Below are 23,344 nucleotides of genomic sequence, written 5' to 3'. Positions count from 1 at the left end.
CACCTGCCTTGGCCTCCCAAAGTGCTGGGGTTAGAGGCGTGAGCCACTACAACCAGCCCAATGATCCTTTTATATTGATTACATGTTGAGATATTTTATATATTCTAGGTTTTAAAATATATTATTAAAATTAATTTTTGTTTATTATGTTAATGTGCCTACTAGAAAATTTAAAATTACATATGCAGTCTGAGTATTTCTGTTGGGCAAGAAAGATGACCAAAAAATAAATAAATAAGTAAAACAAAGAGGTATAGCTAAAAAGCCAAGAGAGGAAAGATAGTGGAATTCAAAAAAAAAAAAAATACTTGATTGATCTAAAAGAAAGGCAGGGATCAAGATAGGTAACTAAAAGACCAAAAGAGGAAATGAAACAGAATTATTAAAAAAAAAATTATTTAACTGTCTAGAAATCAGAAAAGGAGTAAAAAGGGAACAAAGAACATACAGAGAAATGTAGAAAACAAATAGCAAGATGATAGAAATATCAAGATAATGAATGAAATTCATCCAAACCATGTAATTCACTATATTAACAAATTACAGAAAAGACTTCAACAAAAAAGAAAAAACATTTATAAAATTATTCACAATTATAAAAACAACTCTCACCATATAATCATTTGTTTTTACATGCTATTAATAATTGGAAAATGAGCCGGCACTTTGGGAGGCCGAGGCGGGTGGATCGCGAGGTCAAGAAATCAAGACCATCCTGGTCAACATGGTGAAACCCCGTCTCTACTAAAAATACAAAAAAATTAGCTGGGCATGGTGGCACATGCCTGTAATCCCAGCTACTCAGGAGGCTGAGGCAGGAGAATTGCCTGAACCCAGGAGGCGGAGGTTGCGGTAAGCCGAGATCGTGCCATTGCACTCCAGCCTGGGTAACAACAGCGAAACTCCATCTCAAAAAAAAAAAAAAAAAAAAAATTGGAAAATGAAATAAAACACTTTTTACAATAGCATAAAAAAATAAAATTCTAAAATTTATTCCTAACAAAAGATGTATGATGGTTGTACACTAAAAACTACATAAAACATTCTTGAGAGAAAATTAAAATGACATAGAGAGATATAGCATGCTCACAGATTGGAAAATTCAATGTTTTTGTTTTTGAGACAGGGTCTTGCTCGATCACCTAGGATGGAATGCAGTGGTGCAATGATGGCTCACTGCAGCCTTGAGATCCTAAGCTCAAGTGATCCTCCTGCATCACCCTCCTCCCAAGTAGCTAGGACTACGGGCTTGTGCCATCATATCTGGCTAATTTTTAAAATAGAGACAGGGTTTTATTTTGTTGCCTAGGCCAGGATCGAACTCCTGATCTCAAGAGATCCTCCTGCCTTGGACTCCCAAAGTGCTGGGATTACAATTATGAGCCAGTAAGCCCTGCCTTCAATGTTGTTTAAGATGTCAGTTTCCCCTAATTGGTTTACAGATATGATGTAATCTAAATCAAAATCCTAAAAGGCTTTTAAATAGGAATTGAACAGCTAAAATTTATCAAAAGACCTAAAATTTCCAAATCAATCTTGAAAAAGAAAAACTTGAGAGACTTAGATTATCTGATTTCAAGTCTTATAATTATTAAGACACTATAAGATCATTGGAACAGAGGAGACAGTCCAGAAACAGTCCCATATTTTAAGTTCAACTGATTTTTGACACAGCTGCCAAAGCAACGTAAAAGGGAAAATATATTCTGACAAATGGTTCTTGAGCAACCAGATACCACAAGGGGAAAAAAAAAAATGAACCTCAACTCCCTACCTCATACCACACAGAAAAAATAATTCCATTGGTTCATAGGCACAAATGTAAAAGTCAAGAGTCTAGTACAAAACAGAATATCTTCATGACCTTTGGGATAAGTAAAGATTTCTTAAGTCATTAAAAGCACTAAGTATAAAGGAAAAAATTGGACTTCATTGAAATGTAAAACATCTGCTGAAAAGGCATCATGAAGAAGAGAAGGAGGCAAGCCACAGTCTGGGGGAAAATATTCACATGTCTACAATGGAATTTTAGTTAAGAATATATAAAGAACTCTCACAACTCAGTAATGAAAAGGAAAACAATTAACTTTTAAAATGGGTGAAAGATTTGAACAGACATTTCATAATGGAAGAGATAGAAATGGCCAGTAATTATACAAAAAAGTGCTCAGTGTCCGTAGTCATCATGGAAATGCAAATTAAGGCCACATGAGATACCACTAAAACACTGAGGAATGGCCAAACACAAAATATTGACACCACCAAATGCTAGTGAAGATGTGAAACAACTGGAAGACTCATACACTGTGCACAATTGCACAACCACTACATAAACTGGCAATTTATCATAAACTATGAACCAGCAATTCCAGTCCTAGGTATTTACTTAAGAGAAATGAAAGCACAGCCCCATAGGCACAAAAATATTTAGAGTAATTTCATTTATAATAGTCCCAAACTGGCCAGGAGTGGTGGCTCATGCTTGTAATCCCAGCATTTTGAGAGGATCATGTGAGGTCCGGGGTTTGAGACCAGCCTGGCCCACATGGTGAAACTCCATCTCTCCTAAAAATACAAAAAAAAATAAAAAAAATTAAAAAGCCAGGTGTGGTAGTGCAGGCCTGTAATCCCAGCTACTCGGGAGACTAAGGCAGGAGAATCACTTGAACTTGGGAGGTGGAGGTTGCAGTGAGCTGAGATCATGCTACTGCACTCCAGCCTAGGTGATCGAGTAAGACTCTGTCTCAAAAAGAAAAAAAAAAAAGTCCCAAACTACAAACTGCCCAAAGTCCATCAATAAGAGAGTGAATAAATAATTGTGGTATATTCATTTAATGGATTACTATTTGGCAATAAAAAAGAATGAACTACTGATACAGACAAGGATGAATCTCAAAAACGTACTGTATGAGAAAAGCCAGATGCAAAAGTTATAATATTCCAGTTATATCAAGTTTTAGAATAGGCAAAACTAACCTATGGTGACAGAGAAATCAATAAAATGGTTATTTCAGGCTAAGTGACACAGGGATCATTCCAGGGTGATGAAAACATGCTATTTCTTTGTAAGAATATAGATTACAGAGGTAAGTGCATTTGTCAAAATTCACTGAATCATAACATTTAAGTCCTATGCAAGTTATACCTCAACTTTTAAGATAGATATATAGTTAAATGGGACATAAAGCAAACTTCAACACATTAGCCATCCTTGGCATTACTGACTTTATACAAGTAAAAGTGAATTTGATCTTAATAAACTTATATATAACAAATGTGTGTGTGTGTGTGTATGTGTGTGTGTATGTGTGTGCACACACATACACACACACATACACACACACACACACACGCTTTTTTTTTTGAGACAGGCTGTAATCCAGGCTGGAGTATAGTGGTGCAATCTTGCGCCTCTGCAACCTCCACCTCCCAGGTTCAAGAGATTCTCCTGCGTCAGGCTCCAGAGTAGTTGGGATTACAGGTATGAACCACCATGTCCAGATAATTTTCATATTTTTAGTAGAGATGGGGTTTCACCATGTTGGCTAGGCTGGTCTCAAACTCCTGACCTCAGGTGATCCACTCACCTCAGCCTCCCAAAGTGCTGGAATTACAGGCGTGAACCACCACACCCAGCCATAACATATATAAACATGCATTTACATATGACATGTAAATTTATATTTACATACAACATAAATATAAATATATATAAATATATATATATGAGGGGGAGAGAGAGAGAATAACTAAAAATCTTTGAAAATATGTTCTGGCCAGGTGTGGTAGCTCATGCCTGTAATCCCAGCATTTTGGAAGGGAAGGATCACTTGAGCCGAGGTATTCCAGACCAGTACGGGTGACATGACAAAACCCATGTCTACAAAAAATACAAAAATAAGCTGAGCATGCAGATATAGTCCAGCTACCCAGAAGGCTGAGGTGGAAGGATTTCTTGAGCCTGGGAGGTGAGGGTTGCAGTGAACGGAGATCATGCCACTGCACTCCAGCCTGGGCAACAAAGCAAGACACTCTCAAAAAACGAACAAAAAACTTTTAATTGGTAAAACACATTTTTTCACAGTGCCAATATATGAAGGCTTATTCCTCAACTACTTGTTTTACTTTTATGTATGGTTTTTAGAAAGCAAAATCCTCCTTTAAAATTATACTACTCTGAGATCAATATTTAATCATAATTAGAAATGAAATGGGAATATGCAATAATGCTTAAGGTCATATAGTTTTAAGTGTATGTGGCTGGTGATCTGAACAAGTAGCTAAGAAGGGTCATCTCACTGCACACATAGTTCAGGGTATTTCTCCTGCAAAACAACTGCAGTGAGACAGATTCTAGAGATGAATGAATGTAAGGCAACTGCAGGAATCTTACCTAATACTGGAACCACAGCATAACATGATGCCAAGAATGCTTCTGTGGGAATGCCACTGTCTTCCAGAAGTTCAATGTCACTAAAGCTACATAATTTGGTGATATGGAGGAGAAAAGATTGAAAATACAGTATCAGCACTCTGCAATTCAAAGGCAGTCAGAGAAACAGCTGTCCCTCTGTAGGGCAAATCATTTGACTTCATATGCTCCAATGACTGTTTTTCTAATAAGGTCTCATAAAATAATTTTCTAAAGATAATCCACCAAAGCACGCTAAAATGTGTTCAGAGTACACCCGACAATCAATTCCTTCGTATTCACTGTTAAGAAAAAGAAAACAGTAAAGCAAGTACTTGGTATGCTATATTCTCTATTCTCTTAGAATACGCCATCACCTGAAAGGAACACCATGACTGATTTTCCAGAATGAAAGCTAGTATCCAAACATCAGTAATATTAGAAAGTCTAGAATACCTTGTGTTCATGGTACTAAAGAAAGTTGGGATAACTTCTTTGCCTTCCTCCCAGAGGGATTCTGGAGAGCAACTTGAGGAATCTGAACCAGACTGAGTCAAATTATTGTCATGGTTTTCCAGGTTTTCCACTCCGTCTTCCTTCATTATTTCACCCTGGACTGCAGAGTAGAAAATATCTATTACTAATCTATTATAAAAATTCATAGTCTTTGTTAAAACTTTCAAAAACAGAAAAATACACAGAAATAAAAATTCATGAAACACTGTTCACATACACATATATACATCTACCCATACAAACACAACTTCAAGCCTGTGTACATTGTATCCTGCTTGCTTTCACTAAACAATGTATCATGAGTATTTTCATTATAATTCAACTCTTCAAAATCATGATTGTAATGACCATGTTATATTGCACCATTCCCATGAGGGGCATTTAGGTGGCTTCCAAAATTTTACAATTATAAATATAATCACTACTCATTTAATTAGCACATTCTATACATATTTGTGAATTTGTCTACTTGCTGAAATTTAGTTGTAACCGAAAATCAATTCTGGTGCACCTCTGCAGTCATTTGTGGAATGTGCAGACTGGTGAAAACTTTGTGGCTCGACACACATATTCCTCATATTCCTAGCTGAGGTAGAGCAATGAGATGTCCTGCCTTCTTGTTTCTGCACTCATTTATAGACAGATGTCCTTACTTAGTGCCACATTTTATGCATGTTTGTGCATTTTGTTGTTTTTGCTGTTTAAAAGGGCTCCCAAGTATAGTACTTTCGAGTGTTCCTACCCACAAAATGGCTGTGATGTGCCTTTTGGACAAAAGATGTGTGTTATATAAGCTTCATTCAAGCATAAGTAATAGTGCTGTTTGCCGTGAGCTCAATGTTAATGAATCAACAATACATATTAAAGTGTCTTTAAACAAAAACACACATAAAACAAGGTTATATATTGATTGGTAAACAAAAATTTCGTGACCAGAGGCTTGCAGGAACCTAACCCTGTATTTCCCCCAGGAGCAACAGTTTACTATTTGCTAATTCAGCGTTCATGATGACTCAATAAAACATAACTACTGCAAATAATGAGAACTGACTGTAATGCCACAAAGAACATCCCTGTCCGTAGGTCTTCATCCTTAAATCTATCTGCTGAAGAACAATTCCTAGAAGTAAAACTATAGGAGCAAATACGTGACTGCACTATTTGGACAGACATTTTCTCCTATCTTTATTATTTAGCCAAGAGATAAGACTCCAGTGATGTATGGATTGTCTCTCTCTCAGATTAACAGCTAAGAAAACACAGCTCCTTCCCCCAACTCCCATACTGCTCCTCAATTCATCTGGAAAAAACGAGGTCTATTTCAAGGTAGACGAGGAGAAAATTTTAATTTCATTTTCAAATTATTAAGTACTTATAACACAATTAAAAGCTCTAATATAGTTGTCTTGGATATGAAGTAAATTTCAGTGATTAGTGTCAAGAGATTAGCATCTCTCAACTACAGACCCAATACCTGAAATATGGGACTTTGAGATAAACACAGTGAAGACTGGGTAGAAACCTCATGGTGACAGGTGAATTCTGACATCCTCAGGCCCAACAGAACCCAGGAGGATGAAAAACTGAACTGTCATAATTTTACAGACTGTTCAGTCTCACAGCATAGTCTAAGTTCAAAGGACTTTTAAGATACAGGGTTGAAGGCCAGAGGCCTTTTACCCTCTAAAAGGCCAGCATGCATAGCTGTTGCTCACTGCGGCCCACGAACGTAGCCAAGAACAATGAGCAGGAATCTTCCTCTTCATTCGGCCTTCTCAACACCAGGTCAGACCGGATGAAAGAATGTTTTTCAGTCATATGACCTATCTTACCCAGCCAATATCCTCCTTAGGAGACACTACTACATGATCTTGAGGTGAATCCCTATCATGGATATAAATCAAATCCCCAAATTTTCTATCATCTAAAATTGGTGTGCTTCAGACTTTACTTTTGTTTTTACCTGTTATATTATCATCTGTATTTTCCTCACTTGATATGCTGCAGTCTATCTCTGCAGATTTCAAATATAAGGAATTCTTATTTTTCATGAGGATTTCTTCATCACCATTTATTTCCATATTTAAAGATCCATTTTCACAACTGCTCAGCTCCATTTGTCTGCAATTTTTTTAAAAGGAAAAAAAGTCAGAAAGTGCAGTTATTTGCTCATAATTTTTTTTTTTTTTTTTTTAATTTGAGACAGGGTCTCCACTCAGTCACCCAGGCTGTAGTACAGCAGCACAATCACAGCTCACTGCAGCCTCAATCTCCTGGGCTTCAGCGATCCTCCTACTTGAGCCCAACACTCCACCTTGAGTAGCTGGGACTACAGTTGCCTGCCACCATGCCCAGCTAATTTCTAATTTTTTGTAGTGATGGGGGTCTCACTATGTTGCCCAAGTTGTCTTGACCACTTGGCCTCAGGCAATCCTCCTACCTCAGCCTTCTAAAGTGCTGGGATTACAGGCATGAGCCACCTCCCCAACCTGGTCATAAATTGACTGCCCAGGTAAATGTTATCCTTTTAACATCCTCTGAAAGAACTGATAAATCAAGCCAAACTTCCCAGCCTCCTGCCTCCAAGGCTGCAATTTAGAAATAAAAGAGCCATTTATGTCTTTCCTAGCACCCTCAACAGTCCCAATCTTCCAGCTCCCCAGCAGCATCAGGAAATAGTCACTGACAGCTCTTTGGTTCTCAATCAGCTTTCTCCAGGTGCCACTTTGAATACTTTCCTCAACTTCTCCCTGGGAGGTGTCTTCTCTCTCTTTACATCGCTGGCCATTTCCCTGTGTCTGCCCAGCCAGTAACTGTCTAGAAGCCACATGCTGTGGTCATGGCAGAGTACTCCCTTTTTTTTTTTTTTTTTTTTTTTAAGATGGAATCTCACTCTGTTGCCGAGGCTGGGTGCAATGGTGTGATCTAGGCTCACTGCAACCTCCGCCTCCCGAGTTCAAGTGATTCTCCTGCCCAGGTGCCCACTACCACGCCCAGGTAAGTTTTGTATTTTTAGCAGAGATGGGGTTTCACCAGGTTGGCTAGGCTGGTCTCGAACTCTTGACTCTCAGGTGATCCACCCACCTTGGCCTCCCAAAGTGCTGGGATTACAGATGTAAGCCACCATGCCCAGCCAGGGAAAGTACTCCTTATAAAGTATGCCTGAGAGGCCAGGCACGGTGGCTCACACCTGTAATCCCAGTACTTTCAGAGGCCGAGGCGTGCGGATCATGAGGTCAAGAGATCAAGACCATCCTGGCCAACATGGTGAAACCCTGTCTCTACTAAAAATACAAAAATTAGACAAGTGTGGTGGCACGTGCCTGTGGTCCCAGCTACTCGGGAGGCTGAGGCAGAAGAATCACTTGAACCCAGGAGGCAGAGGTTGCAGTGAGCCAAGATTGAGCCACTGCACTCCAGCCTGGCGACAGAGCAAGACGCCCTCTCAAAAAATTAAAATAATAAAAAATAAATAAATAAAGTATGTCTGACAGAAAAGACCCAGAAGGATAACATCACATCTTGAGGGAACTGTCAGCATATTAGGGTAACAGAAAAAGCCAACTAACATGCAAGTAGAACAGCTGATTCTACTGGTTAAAGCGGGCGTCCCCAAACTGCGGCCCCCTGAGGCCATTTATCCGGCCCCCCGCCACACTTCAGGAAGGGGCACCTCTTTCATTGGTGGTCAGTGAGAGGAGCACAGTATGTGGCGGCCCTTCAATGGTCTGAGGGACAGTGAACTGGCGCCCTGTGTAAAAAGTTTGGGGACGCCTGGGTTAAAGGAACAATCATGGTATCTTATTATTATGATTAGGTGATTATACCTAGCCAAATTAGAACAAAAATATTTTCTTCCAACAAAAATAAGGAGGAAGGGTCCAAGCTACATAGTAACTCCAGGAAAATATTTGCGATTTTCTAAAAAAAATACCACATTTCAACCTAGTAATTCAAAATGTAGGAGTATATAGAGGTAAAGACCTCAACAACAACAACAAAATCTACAATTACACTTCTAGTAGAAATATTTAGAACAGGAGAAAACTGGAAATAACTAAATTGGGAACAATCCTTGTAATAAAGAAGTAAACAACAGTACATAAAGAGATAAACTATTAAATAATTTGATGCTGGGCACAGTGGCTCAGGCCTGTAACACCAACACTTGGGAAAACCAAGGCAGGTAGATTATTTGAGCTCAGGAGTTCAAGACCAGCCTGGGCAATATGGTGAAACTCTGTCTCTACAAAAAATACAAAAATTAGCCAGGCTTGGTGGCATGTACCCATTATCTCAACTACTCGGGTGGCTGCGGTAAGGACTGCTTGAGCCCAGGAGGTTGAGGCTACAGTAATTTAACACGTGGAATTTAACCCACTTCCATGGGTTAAATTACCAAAAATTGAAGGAACATTTAGGGAAACAGAAATAGTTTAGATTTTGATACTACGTTATTTTTCAACCTGCAACACTACCTAAGATTTTTATTTTTAAACTCAACAAAATAGCACTACTATCATTTTTAAATAAAAGCACACTTAAAACAATGCTCGGCTCCTCTACAAGAGAAGTTTCAATCTTCAGGACACCCTAGAGAGATTAAAAGTTGCTAGATGTGATAGGTGAGATCCATCTTAGGGAAAAAGCAAACATCTTCCCTATTAGTGCTAAATGAAAAGTCTGTTCTGTGTTAATTCAGGCTCACCCAGAAGAAGAAAGTCAGATACTGTTTACTTCCATATTATTTCAACTCCTGAGGAAAACCATTATATGATCAAAGTATCATTTTTTTAAACAAGAGATAACAAAATCCTTTTTTAATTTTTATCAAGAAGGAAGAAAAAGCTACCGTACCTTTCCAGTGAATTATGAATTGGTATAATAGGATGTTTCATCTTTAAAATAAAAAAGGAAAGTTCACGTTAAATTTTGAACAGGGCATATTTAGGATCTTATTACATAGAAAATGGTAAATACGACCATATGTCCATAATATACACTAGCCCCACTAAACAATTTTAGGTCTTCCCAAAAGGGAGTCATGATTCTCCAACCAGTCCTTATTTATTCCAATAAATTTCTAAGGAAAAGGAAGATGATCTTTTGACAGACAAAAGATCACAGTCAAACTCAGTGATCAGCTTTCTTTGTAGTTTTAATTATGCTCATTAAACATTAGTAAGTTGCAAACTATGACACAGTATTATATCAAATACTAGGGGCATAAAGGCAGACACCATGGGGTTCTTGCCCTAAAAACCATTTCAATCTAAAACAAGGAATATGAATAAAATATGAATATGCATAAGAGAGGCTCTTAGCCCAACCTAGGGATTCAGGGAAGAAGAGACTAAGTCTTTGAGGAAGAATACGAGCTAATCCACGAAAGACATGAAGAGCATTCCTGGCACTGCAAAATGACACAAAGGAGTGGGAGGAACTATTAACACAAGCAGTGAATAAGTTTTTCATGATGCATTGTTGCAGCCAAACTGAGCAGGACTTTTACCTTGCTGGACTTGAGCATAGCCAGCTGCGGTGATCCTGGTGGAGTGCGGTAGAGCAGCTCAGAGGTGAAGGCTGCATTTGCAATCTGCATACATTCTTCCAAGGTCTTCAGAAACGTATTACAGGTTGATTTCAGCATAGTTCCCACATCAATTCCCTCCTACGAAACAACCAGAGTGGAAGACTCCTTTACCTTGCTAAAAAAGAAAAATTTCCAACTGTGGAATGTCCTGAGAGGTTGTCCACAAAATAATAATAATGTATCCATCTACTGGGCAAATATGTACATCAGTTATAAAAGAAAAGCCCAATTTATCTATTAATCAGTAACTATTAGTACTATTTGACTTTAACCTACAGGCAATGAGGGAACTGCTGAAAGCCTTAGGTAGTAAAGTGGTTCAATTTACATTATATTAATTGTAACTCACTCAGTCATGACAACCAAAAGTATCTCTGGGCATTTCCTAGTGTCTCCTAAGAGGCACAATTGCTCTGAGTTGAAAGTCACTGCTCTAGACTATAAACTTCCCAAGAGCAGGATTGAAATGCTTTTTTTTGGTATCCTTCATCTTCCCTTCTCCTCTCTTAGCAGTCTATCTCATATACAATAGGCAGCTGCTGAATGAGTAAGTGTGTCCAAAAGGAAGTGAATACAAGTGGGTTAAACCACCTTTTTTAGAAAAACTCAAAACACATGTACTACTAGTAGCATAGTGTTCTTCTACTACCAAAAAAATAAACGAAAATGTTTAATTGTAATCTGCAGATGCATTATTTGTCAGATGGAAACATCTTTGAAAGCAGAGCAGAGTCCTTGGTTAATATGAGCCATTCCATGTACAGCTTAACACCAGAGAAATCCCTTAATATGTGTTTTAAAATAGGTGAATAATGACTGTATTAAATGCTAAAACTCACAAGTCTCGCTGACAATGAAGAGAAAAAAAGCTGTGTCTCCATCTTTGAAAGCACTATTCTATTCCAAAGCACAATTATGATTGTAAAATACTGTCTCATAGATGAATATCAATGACAGACACTAAATTGGCATCTTAATAGCCATAGCTATAGAAGCAGCTTTGCAAGACTGGAATTAACAAAACAATATAAACTGAAGAGAAACATATCTGAGTATGACAGTACTAAAGTTAAAGGTTCCAAATATTATCAATTAATTAATTCCCAATTCATTCAAGGAGGGAAAGCTATATACTTCCACATGATGAAATGCACATATTGCTTCTCCTTGTATTTTGTTACTTTTTTCCTCTATAAAACAGTATATTCCAAGATAGTCATAAATTAGCTGAGAGTAAATACCACCTGTAAACAACATCTGATCCTTTTTATGTATATTAATAATATTAATAAAATATTTTACCTCAGAATTGCTATTCTGGCAGTCACTTCTTTGATATTATTCACATATATTAATAATATTTTACCTCAGAATTGGACACGCCAGTTGTAGTCACTTCTTTTGTTTTATCTACTTGCTGAACAAGGAGGTCACAGTAGAGTCTTAGTTCTGACATTTTGGTTTTCAAGTTTTCAGTGTTTTCAGCAAACTCTAAATAACAAAATGATGATAATGTAGTCATCAGAACAAACAACTGATTTACTAGCTAAGCTACTACACAGAACATATGCCCAAAGTCAGATGTTTAAATGGGTTGCAGATGTAACAGGTGAAGACATAAGCACAAGAAAAAACAGAGAAAGTAGATTTCCAGTCTTTTAAAGTAGTATACATTATTTCTTAAGCCAACATACCGAATAATCACCAGTATACAAAGAAGGAGACAATATACTGTCTGATCCACTCCTCTCAGAACTGGGAGCAGAGCTAAGGGGTTCAGAGTTTTGGCCTCAGTTCTGCCAGAGAGTTTTTCCTATCTATAAAATGGGGTCAGAGCTGTTTATCTACTAATGCAGTGCTCTACTCTTACCTGGGAAAAGCATTCTGTAGTGTCCAATTACCTCAAAGAACACCATTCATAATTTTAGCTGAGGACTGGTTCAGTATGCTGCCTTGTCAAGGCTAATGGCACCCAGCAATTATTATTAGCAATGCTCTCCAGACACCCTGGCATTGAGGGCTCAGCTACAATTATTACCACTTTTCTGTTTGCTTCTCCATTAAAAAAAAAAAAAAATGCATATTACTATCTGCTCTGAGTCAAAGCCAACAGCTTCTAGAATTTGCTCCCAATTTAGCAATGAAACAATCAATGAAGAGACCAATTTATGAGTCTACTTGAAGAGTGAAGCACACCTGCAACACCTGTCATGAGAGATGTTCCCTGGAACACTTTTTCCCATTACACCCCACCCTAGCTCATCTCTTCAGGGTACATATAGGGCCATGGGGTAGGGAAGGTAGCAACTAGGACCCAGGCAATGAGCCCTGGCATTCTTGCCCCGGTCCAAAGAGAAAGTTAGGCCATGGTTCTCTGGAGAACTTAATGATATCCAGTGAATGAGCATTACGCAGCAGCAACCTCACAATTAAGCATCCAACCCACCCCAGAAAAAAAGCGAAGGAAGAGCAGGGTGTTACAACAGAAAACATTCTGATCCAAGGCTTATCTGTCTCAACTACTCTTCCCAAAGGTCAAGTTTGTACCAGACTGGGTACTCAGCCATTTTATCATCACTAATCCTCATGGTAATCCTCCTAAGGCAAGATCTATTACCACTTTCTAAAATGAAGAAACTGAGAGTAAGAAAGGTTAAGTGACCTATGCCAAGGTTATACAGTCAATAAATTACAAAGCCATCATGTGTACCCAGCTGTGTTTGGCTCTCAAGCCTGCACTCTGCAATATGCTATGCCAAGAAAGAAGAGTTAGGTATGGACCCTAGTTTAAATTATAGCAAGATACACAGCATTTGCATGATACAAAAGCTGGCTAGGTGGTCAGAGGCAAGAGAACAAATAAGCAAGATCAGAGATGCCAGTGAAGAACAATCAATACTTGCCTTTCTCCTTTTGGGTCCTACTGTCAGTCAGGCAAGCCTTGGCTGATCCCAGGGCTACCAGCCACCGCTGTCTCTCAGCGACACTTCTGGCCTTCAGGTAGAAATACTGTTCCCCGGGGATTATCAGGTCCATGCGTGTATTATCTACAGAATGAACTGGGAGCAAGACAGAGGGAGGTCAGAGACCTAGAAGAGCCCTGTCTTCTTGAGCTTAACCCAACTTCTTGAGCTTAACTGATGGCAGTCATTGAAGTGTTCCTTCCAAAGAGGATGCCAGTCCTCGTGACTTCTCCTAATTCACACAAAGTTCTGTTTACTTATCTCATCTTAGACATCTCTGCTGATCAAGAGGGAAAACCTTGCAATAGGCTCCAAGGCATCACTAAGACTATGACCCAAAAAAGAATCACCCAATTAACTTTTCAGTTAAATTGATGTCTTATCAAAATAGAGAAGGAATCTCTCTTTCAGTGGGTGTATGTGTTAAGTATGCTGCTCTGAGGCCAAGAAACAAGGGTATGTCTTTCATCTCCTTGGATTTATCGGGAAACAATAAAAAATACAATCTTTTCCATCTTCTAATTCCCTTGACAAGTCAGACCAAAAGTGTGAGAATTTTCTCAGAGGCCTTTAGGGGAAGAACAAGCAAACCACACTCTTTCACCCATATCCACTCCCTAAATTCCCATTTAATCTGTTTGCCTTCTAAGCCACACCTTCTCAGCATGTCTCAAGATAAAACCAAGAAGTAAAGACTATTTGAATGTCTGTTAGGTTTTTGCTTGTTTTGGTGGAGAGGGTGGGTGTGTGTGTGTTCATCCTGACTTAAACACGGAAGTGTTTGATGCTATAGTAAAGACTTTTAAATTTTGCTAATAGCCACTGGTCCCAGGTGAGCAGGTGACTAAGGAATGAGCGCTAGTTGCATGGTAAAGCACGTTGCTCTCATTTATTTTAACCACCTCTTAACCAATCTCCTTCTAAAAGTTGGCTACATTTTGAATTGTATTTGCAAGGCTTTCTTTTGAGACATAACACTATGTCCATTGGTCTGTACTATGGGAGCAGCAGGGAGTATGCAGAGGCCAGGGGCTTTTTTGTTTTTCAGGGAAAGCAGAAAGAAAAATAAAACTTGCAAGTTGCTTGATTTCTCACCTTGAATTTCACACACTGCCATTTGGATGCTCCCTTTGCAACCTTTCCAGGCATCTTCAGGAGAATCATAATAGGACAATATTCCCCCACAGAGAAGGAACCATCGAGGCTGCCAACCTGAAAACAAAAGCAAGTATATCATTGCAATTACTGCCTGTGTATAAAGTACCTCCCAAGACACAGAAATAGGGCCTAACATAGGAGACTGGGTTAGCTCCAAGGAGATTCACACTGCCAGGGTTATTCTAAGAGAAAGAATTGTTAGAAAGACCTGTATGTTTTACCCCATTTTTGTAAACTTAAAAATGCCCAAAGAGGTATATATTTTTTAGTCACATCATTATAGAAGTCTGGAAGGATCTGCAACAAGTATATTGATGACTTTCTAGGTACTAGGATTTACAAAAATAAATGAGATTTTTATTCTATTTTTTTCCTAATACAGTACCAGTAGTCTGTGATTTTTACTTTTTCTAAGACAAATAATTAGTGTGTCCCGAACATTACTGTTATCACATGCTTTCCTTCCTTTTCTGATTAAGAAAAATGATCCAGAACTTAGAAAAAAGGCAACAAAGATGACAAGGTCCTTTCAGTAAACGTCATACACAGTGCCAACTAAGAAGCCCATCTAGAATCCTATGACCCTTAGGAAAAGTAACTTTGACTTGCTATTTAGTACTGATCCATTAAAATGAGGTAATCTTAAAGCATTCAAGGCTTAACTACATTCACTTCAATATTGGAGAATTTCAGGGGACAAACCATACATACTAGAAATAGGCATCTTATCTAGTCCTCTCACCCTATATTCTAGTCAGACCACTTATTTGTTGTATTTCTGTCTCTGGACTCTCGTTCTAACTGGATCTTCTTCATAAAACGTCATCCCTGACCATCTCTGCATAAGACTTGTCGTCAGGCCTCCTCAGACAGATGCAGTGCTTTTCTTTCTCTGAAATGCCATAGCCCTTTAGTGATACATTTCTCTCATGGTACTCTGCCATGGCTGAGGCAATCAGAGAGGAGGCTACAGACATCTGATGGGCCCTTGAGGTTTGACTCACGAAACCAAGTGGGTAGGACACCAATGGTATCACTTTATTACATTTTAATAGGAGGCTACTGCACTTCCTGGAGCACCCCCAGCCCAAGACTATGGAACAGGGAACTACACTGTAATCAGAAGTCAGAACAGTCAGCACTAAATCTATATGAAGGAGTTGAGTAGGGAGGCAAGATATTTTGCTCATCATTTACTTAATCAGGGTCTGCTTTTCTAGCAGCCCTTTGCAAGTGTTTATTTACATCTTAGGCTACCTCCCCAGACTGAAACAGAAGAGTCAATTTCGGAGAACCTGAGAAAAGGAAGAGGTCTTTAAATCACATAGTCCAACCAGCACATTTTATAGATAAGGAAACCAATCCCAGGTAGATTAAGTGACCTAATTAGGTAGTACACAGCAGAGCTGGGAAGAAAACTGTATCTTTCTATACTGCCCTTTGCAGCACTAAAACTTCCAAACCTTGGCTCCTCACTCCCAAAAAACTATGCTGGTATAGAACAACAGCATCTTTTCACTCACAGCTCAACTCCCATGATGCTGGTTGGTGTGAACACTACCCAAACCCACCATGACTTTGGTGTAGAAGGCATTTAGAACAACCTCAATTACTGTATTTTATAAAATTTAGGATCCATCTATATTCATCAGTGTTATCCAGAGAAAAAGAACCAGTAGGGTGTTAGGGTATGTGTGTAAAGATATTATAAGGATTTGTGGGTGGGTATGTGTGCATGTAAAGAGAGTATAAGGAACTAGCTCATATGACTAGAGACTGCGAAGTCCCAAGATCTACAGTCAGCAAGCTAGCTAGGAGAGCTGATGGTTAAGTTCTACGCTAGCAGGCTCAAAAACCTAAGAAGAACCAATGAAAGCTGGAAAAGGCCAATGTCCCAGCTCAAGGCAGTCATAGGAGGAATTCTCTTACCTAGTCTTTTTGTTCTGTTCAAGCCTTTGACTGGATAAGGCCCATACACATCAGGAAGGGTAATCTACTTTATTAGGTCTGCTGATTCAAATATTAATAGTCTCCAAAACATCCTTACATATTCAACTAGAACAAACAACCACATCATGAATTTTAGGACACACCATTATTTTATGTGACACAAGAAAGAAAAAAACTCTACCAATTAAACAGTGACATAGCACTGGTTCTAAGATGCTTCTTGATTTCAGAGTTGTTGCAATGTGAAAAAAAGTGTCCTAAAACTGAAAAAATGCAGTAGTTTTATCCTATAAGAAGCTGAACAATGTTGAAGAGCAGCCTTCAATCCCACCCTAAGCAAAGATGCAATAAATTTTGAAAGCAGCTGGAAGGCTGGGCTCCATGGTTCACTCCTGTAATTCCAGCACTTTGGGAAGCTGAGGCAGAAGGATTGCTTAAGGCTGGGAGTTCAAAACCAGCCTAGTCAACATAGTGAGACCCTGTCTCTACAAAAAATTTTAAAAATTAGCTGGGCATCGTGATGTACCTATAGTCCTAGCTACTCAGAAGGCTGAAGCAGGAGGACTGCTCAAGGCTAGGAGTTTGAGGATATAGTGAGCTATGATCATACCACTGCACTCCAGCCTGGGTGAGAGTGAGACCTTGTCTCCCGAAAAAAAAAAAAAAAAAAAGGTAGCTAGCAAACTATAATAGCAACTGAAACACTGAAACATTAAACATTACCTTCCTTATAACAGGTTCTGTATTTATCTAAGGGAGGTTATAATTATACAAGAGACATTCAATATATGGCAATTTTATTCTGTCCTTTGTAACTACACAAACTGTGACCAAGAAAAACTTTCCTTATAAGCACAAAATTCTTTCAGTTTCAAAAGACACATTACGAGATCACAGAAATCTCATACCTGTTAGACAAAATTTAAATGCAGAGTGATGGAGAGTTCAGATTAGTACTGGGACACACTGCTCCTTATAACTCCAGTGCTGGGAAACTGGGATACAGCCCAGGAATGATTAATTGTAGAGAAAAGAGGCATGGATGATGAAGAGACCATTAATCCAGTTTCTGTTTTAAATTAATCTGCAGTTATCTCAGAAACGATAAAACAGTCAAGGTAACTAAAGGGCAGATGAAGACTCTTGGTCTGTACTACTCCCTGACTACCCTCCTATCCAATCTCCACCCTCTTTTATGCCATCTTCTATTAGAGATGCAATGTGGTATCACCCAAATTCTCTGCTTGGAAGGATTAGACAAGAAACTTCAATGAGCAGAGAAGAGTTTTAGTTCATATTAGCTATCATTAACAGGGACGGGGTAGGGGGTAAAAAAAAGAATATTTAAATACCAATTTCATATACTTTGTATTATCCTGGATTGTTTCACTACAGAAAGTATACTTGACATTTATTTTTGGCAACCCAGCATCTATCTAGTACTTTTCCATTGATGAAAACTCCCTTCTCCACACTTAATCCATGATGTTTGGATGGAGGTGACCAGCTCCAGGGTGGGTATGTGATTTAGGCCTAAATAAAGCTTCACATCCCCTATCCTCAATGATAGTTCCAGAATGGGCAAGTGGCCCAACCAGAGACAATTCTGAGACTTTTGCTGGGACGGTGGAAAGGCATAAAGAAATAGAGACTGTCTCTTTTTTCTGTGGTCTTAAGAATGTTAGTCTGCAGCTGCTGGCAGCAGTCTGCCATCGCATGGGACCTAAACATGATTCACACATAAAGGGAAATGGGACTGGAAGGATTTGAGGGACAGAGGGAGAAGGAAGAAAATCTGGATGACAGTGTTTGAACCCCATGATCAGCCCACATAATTCCTGAAGGTTAAGACAGCACCTAGATTTTTCCATTAAATGAACTAATAAATGTCCCTTTTTACTTTAAGCCTGTGTGAATTGGGTCTTTCTGCAAACACAAAACTCTAAACTATCACATGATCATCTCACTAAACGTATAAAAAGCACTTGACAAAAATCTAACACCCTTTCATAATAAAAACCCCTAACAAACTTAGAAGAGAACTTCTTCAACCTGATAAAGGCAACTACAAAAACCCCACAGTTAATGTGCATAAGGTGAAAAACAGGATGCTTCCCCCCAAAGATTGGAAACAAGAGAAGGATGTTTGTTTTTACCACTTCTAGTCAACATTGTACTGGAAGTTCTAGCCAGGGCAAGTAGTCAACAAGTGAAATAAAAGACATCTAGATTGGAAAGGAAGAAGCAAACCTAGCTCTACTCACAGACATGCTCTTATATATGTAAACAAAAACAAAAAGCAAGGAACCCACTAAAAAAAGAAACTATTAGAATAAATGAGTTCGGCAGGTGATAGGATGCAAGACTGACATACAATTAAAATTGTATTTCTGAATCCATTTACAATAACATCAAAAAGAATAAACTATTTAAAAAATAATTTTATTTTTTGAGACAGAGTTTCACTCTTGTTGCCCAGGCTGGAATGCAGTGGCATGAGCTCAGCTCACTGCAACCTCTGCCTCCAGGGTTGAAGTGATTCTCCTGACTCAGCTTCCCAAGTAGCTGGAATTACAGATGCCCTCCACAACACCCAGCTGATTTTTGTATTTTTAGTAGAGACGGGGTTTCACCAGGTTGGCCAGACTGGTCTCGAACTCCTGACCTCAGGTGATCCACCCATCTCAGCCTCCCAAAGTGCTGGGATTACAGGCGTGAGCCACTACACCCAGCCAAGAATAAATTTTTAAAAATAAGTGTAAAAAACTGAAAACTACAAAACATTTTAAAACTCTGAATGTTTTACATTCAAAGAAATTCAAGATTTAAAGATCACTATTCCAAAACTGCTACCAGCTTGCTCTTTTCTCACATAGTGCAAATGCCTTTCTACACTTAATGGACAAACAACTGTGCAAAATTTACTTTTAAAAAGCTTAGCCAAAAGGCTTTTCAGTTCAATTAATAATCAAACATTTCGGGCCGGGCGCGGTGGCTCAAGCCTGTAATCCCAGCACTTTGGGAGGCCGAGGCGGGCGGATCACGAGGTCGAGAGATCAAGACCAACCTGGTCAACATGGTGAAACCCCGTCTCTACTAAAAAATACAGAAAATTAGCTGGGCGTGGTGGCGCGTGCCTGTAATCCCAGCTACTCAGGAGGCTGAGGCAGGAGAATTGCCTGAACCCAGGAGGTGGAGGTTGCGGTGAGCCGAGATCGCGCCATTGCACTCCAGCCTGGGTAACAAGAGCGAAACTCCGTCTCAAAAAAAAAAAAAAAAAAAAAAAAAAAAAAAAAAAAAAAAAAAAAAAAATCAAACATTTCAATGAGCCTAATTTTCTTCAAAAAACAGACTTATATTTAGATCTAAACTGGCATACCTCATGTTAATTTACACTGAAATTTCTTTTTTTTTAAATTTCCCAACAGCAACCACCGTTTTTAAGTCAAAATTTGTAAATCGAGATGTTCTTATTCCTTTAAAGATCCTAACCAAAAGTAATGAAGTCATACCTGCTCTGACTAGAAAGTACTGTAGCTTCCTTTCATTTTTCTTTCAGCAGCTTTGTGACAAGTGGCTCATCCAAACACATCACTATGAAAAACTGTACTCCACTAAATAGACACTTAAAATTTTTTAAATTCACTTTTAAATTTACATAAAATCCATTATTTGGCAAACAATTCTGAGTTTTGATAAATGCATAGTCCTTTAACAACCACCACAATAATCAAGAAAAAGAAAATTCCCTTCTACCAAAATTGTCCCCCAAATTCCCTTTTTGTGTTACTCCTTTGTGATCAAACCTTCCCCTCTCCCTTTACCCTTGGCCAACCACTATTGTGGTTTCATTTGAAGTACAAAATATTTCTCTCTCTCTCTTTTTTTTTTTTTTAAACTGATCACGTCAAAGGAGATTTCAGTGCTACAAAATATTTCTCAATTTTCTTGGAGACCTTCCCTTTGACCCACAGGGCACTCTGAAGTGTACTGCTTAACTTCCTAATATTTCAGGGGATTTATACATGTTATTAATTTGTAGTTTACTTCTATTAAAGACACAGAATATTCTTTTGACAAGGTTTGGCAAGGTTTCTATTATGGTTCAGAACATGGTCTATCTTGATGAATGTTCCCTGTGCATTTGAAAAAAATGTAATATTCTACTGTTGTATTTTGTTCAATTTTTTATTGTAATCATTATAATGGGCTTATCACCTCTTGGCCCAACAATGACTCTTAAATAAACAACTAGTAGAATGCCTACTAAGTTAGACTCATGCTAGGGTATATCATTCTGCCTTTAAGTCCACCATAGTTCTTTAAGAACTATTGCCTTAAAAATTATGGTGTTCTGGGAAAGCAGAAGTTCATAATCTAACTGTTTAACAGGAAAAACTAATTTTAAAAATTAGCATATTGTGAAATTTAAAAATCCATAAGAGTGGGTTGGGGAAGGGAGAGAATTAGGAAAAATAACTAATGAATGCTGGGCTTAATACTAGGTACTGAGATGATATGTACAGCAAACGACCATGGCATACATTTACCTATGTAACAAATCTGCAAATATATCCCTGAACTTAAAGTTGAAGATTAAAAGAAAAAAAATCCATAAGAAATGCTGCTGTGTAGAAATGCAGAAAAAAAAATGAGAAGGGGATATTTAAACTCTTTCTAGAAAAGTTAGCCAAAAGTAAAGAAAAAAGTGAAGGAAAGGTGCTTTTTTATTAGCCATAAGAAGAAAAATCAGTCAACAGAATTAAGGGGAAACAGAATGGGAGAAACAAAAGGTTACGTCCCTTAACTTCTTTCAGCTTTAGCTTCCTTTTCTAGGAAATTTCAGCTAGAGTTTAGATGCTGCTGAGAAATCTCTTTCAGCTTTCAAAACCTATCCTAATACAAAGTAACAGCAAACTCCAATCTTTCTCAGAATCTGATTCAAGAGACAGTAACTGCCAGGTACAGTGGCTCACAGGGCATAAGGATCAGCTGAGGCCAGGAGTTCAAGACCAGCTTGGGCAACATAGCAAGACCCTGTTTCCAAACAAATTTTTAAAAATAAAAACAGAGAAAGTAACTAATGCCAAAAAAATAAAGTGAAATTAAACTTCTTGATAGAACTGACTTCTCTATCAAGAAATTCAACTTCTTGATAGAATGTGAAGTGTTGAGTCGAGACAATTTATTCACTATAAATTATGGTTTCTATGTTCATAACCCATATCTATTATGATCATATCATATATTATGATATGTTATGTATGCTATATAGATATATTAATAGTGAAAAAATCTACCATTTTAAATTGAAGCAAATGGGCTACTCATTTACTACCCCTGATCTCCGTAGCCTTGGTGTTTTCCAACGGCCAACCTGAGCATTTGGCCACACCTCATCCCATCAGAGCCCTCTCCAACTCAGGTTCTCTAGGGGAGCTCCAGACAGGGATGTGGACAACAAAGCCTTGGGTTCCTCTGCCAGGTCAGTCAGCAAGACTTTTGCTGTAGCTGGGGAAGAGGGAAGAATGAAGAAACACTCCTCATTGTAACAGTTAACCAAGCATTAGCTAAATTATAGGCTTATTAATTTACCATTAATTAATTCTCAAAGCATTTTCTGAGCAGTTATAATTTCAAAGTATTTTCTGAGCAGTTATAAGTTACCAGGTTTGGAGATTTAGAGAAAAGATCCCAGCCTCAAGGAGGGACAGACTAGTGGAGAGTCTACCACACAGATGGTGAGAAGACTAACTGTAATTACAATAAATTGTATCAAGTTCTCTTTAAAACCTTCTGCTAGAAGCTGTAGTGCTTTGAGCTACCCAAACTAAATATTTATTTGTTCTGCACAGTGCTTCTCATATGTCCTACTAGTACCTTACTCAAGACAATGATGTGAGGAAACTAAGTTCAGACTCATAATATCCAGGTGTGTCATCTTGAGGACACCACTTAATTCCTTTGGGCATTATTTGTCAATCTTACCTATCTTACCTATCTCTCTATCTCTCTCTTTCTCTCTCTCTCTCTCTCTCTCTCTCTGTAATCTATCTACCCAAGACAGAGTCTTACTCTATTTTTGACATTGACAGTCTTGCTCTGTCATCCGTCTATCTATTTATTTATTTATCTTCAACAGAGTCTTGCTCTGTTGCCCAGACTGGAACACAGTGGTACAATCTTGGCTCACTGCAACCTCTCAGCTCAATGCAACCTCTGCCTTCTGGGTTCAAACAATTCTGGTGCCTCAGCCTCCCAAGCAGCTGGAATTACAGGTGTGTTTACCACACCAGGCTAATTTTTGTATTTTTAGTAGAGATAGGGCTTCACCATGTTAGCCAGTTTGGTCTCAAACTCCTGGCCTCAAGAGATCTGCCCGCCTGGGCCTCCCAAAGTGCTGGCATTACAGGTGTGAGCCACCACACCTGGTCTACAATGGAATTATAATTAAGAATATATAAAGAGCTCTCACACCTCACTAATAAAATAAAAACAATTAACTTTTAAAAATGGGTTAAAGATCTGAACAGACACTTCACAATGGAAGAGACAGTGATGGCCAATGATTATATGAAAAAGAAGCCATGAGGAGCCACAATTTGCAAATAGAAAGCTGAATACACACAGACTAAATTTTCTGGGCACCATTAAGCAAAACAGTGATCTAATTAACCTACCCTTAGAGTGAACTATGTACCTGCCTAGTACACAGTGAAGCATGTCTGTAGAGTGTCTGACACTAATGGGCAT

The 23,344-nt window shown here is 38.5% G+C and overlaps 1 protein-coding gene across 8 annotated transcripts in view; it reads right to left on the bottom strand.

Annotated features, from left to right (window-relative positions):
* The window catches only part of PLEKHA8 (pleckstrin homology domain containing A8), a 108,442-nt gene that overhangs the window by 66,358 nt on the left and 18,740 nt on the right, over window positions 1-23,344 (bottom strand). For all 8 annotated transcript variants that reach the window (XM_074379880.1, XM_003935175.4, XM_074379881.1 and 5 more), the window contains exons 2-9: window positions 14,579-14,695; window positions 13,424-13,579; window positions 11,887-12,011; window positions 10,440-10,598; window positions 9,785-9,825; window positions 6,891-7,048; window positions 4,868-5,027; window positions 4,394-4,479 (exon numbers count right to left, since the gene is read on the bottom strand). In XM_074379880.1, the coding sequence (XP_074235981.1) occupies window positions 4,394-4,479; window positions 4,868-5,027; window positions 6,891-7,048; window positions 9,785-9,825; window positions 10,440-10,598; window positions 11,887-12,011; window positions 13,424-13,579; window positions 14,579-14,600 (907 nt within the window). In that variant the 5' untranslated portion in view covers window positions 14,601-14,695. The remainder of the gene's footprint in view (window positions 1-4,393; window positions 4,480-4,867; window positions 5,028-6,890; window positions 7,049-9,784; window positions 9,826-10,439; window positions 10,599-11,886; window positions 12,012-13,423; window positions 13,580-14,578; window positions 14,696-23,344) is intronic.

Source organism: Saimiri boliviensis, chromosome 10 (assembly GCF_048565385.1).
Source record: "Saimiri boliviensis isolate mSaiBol1 chromosome 10, mSaiBol1.pri, whole genome shotgun sequence".
Taxonomy (NCBI): Eukaryota; Metazoa; Chordata; class Mammalia; order Primates; family Cebidae; genus Saimiri; species Saimiri boliviensis.
Note: the sequence above shows the minus strand (reverse complement) of the source record. Positions and strands in the feature narration are given on the sequence as shown.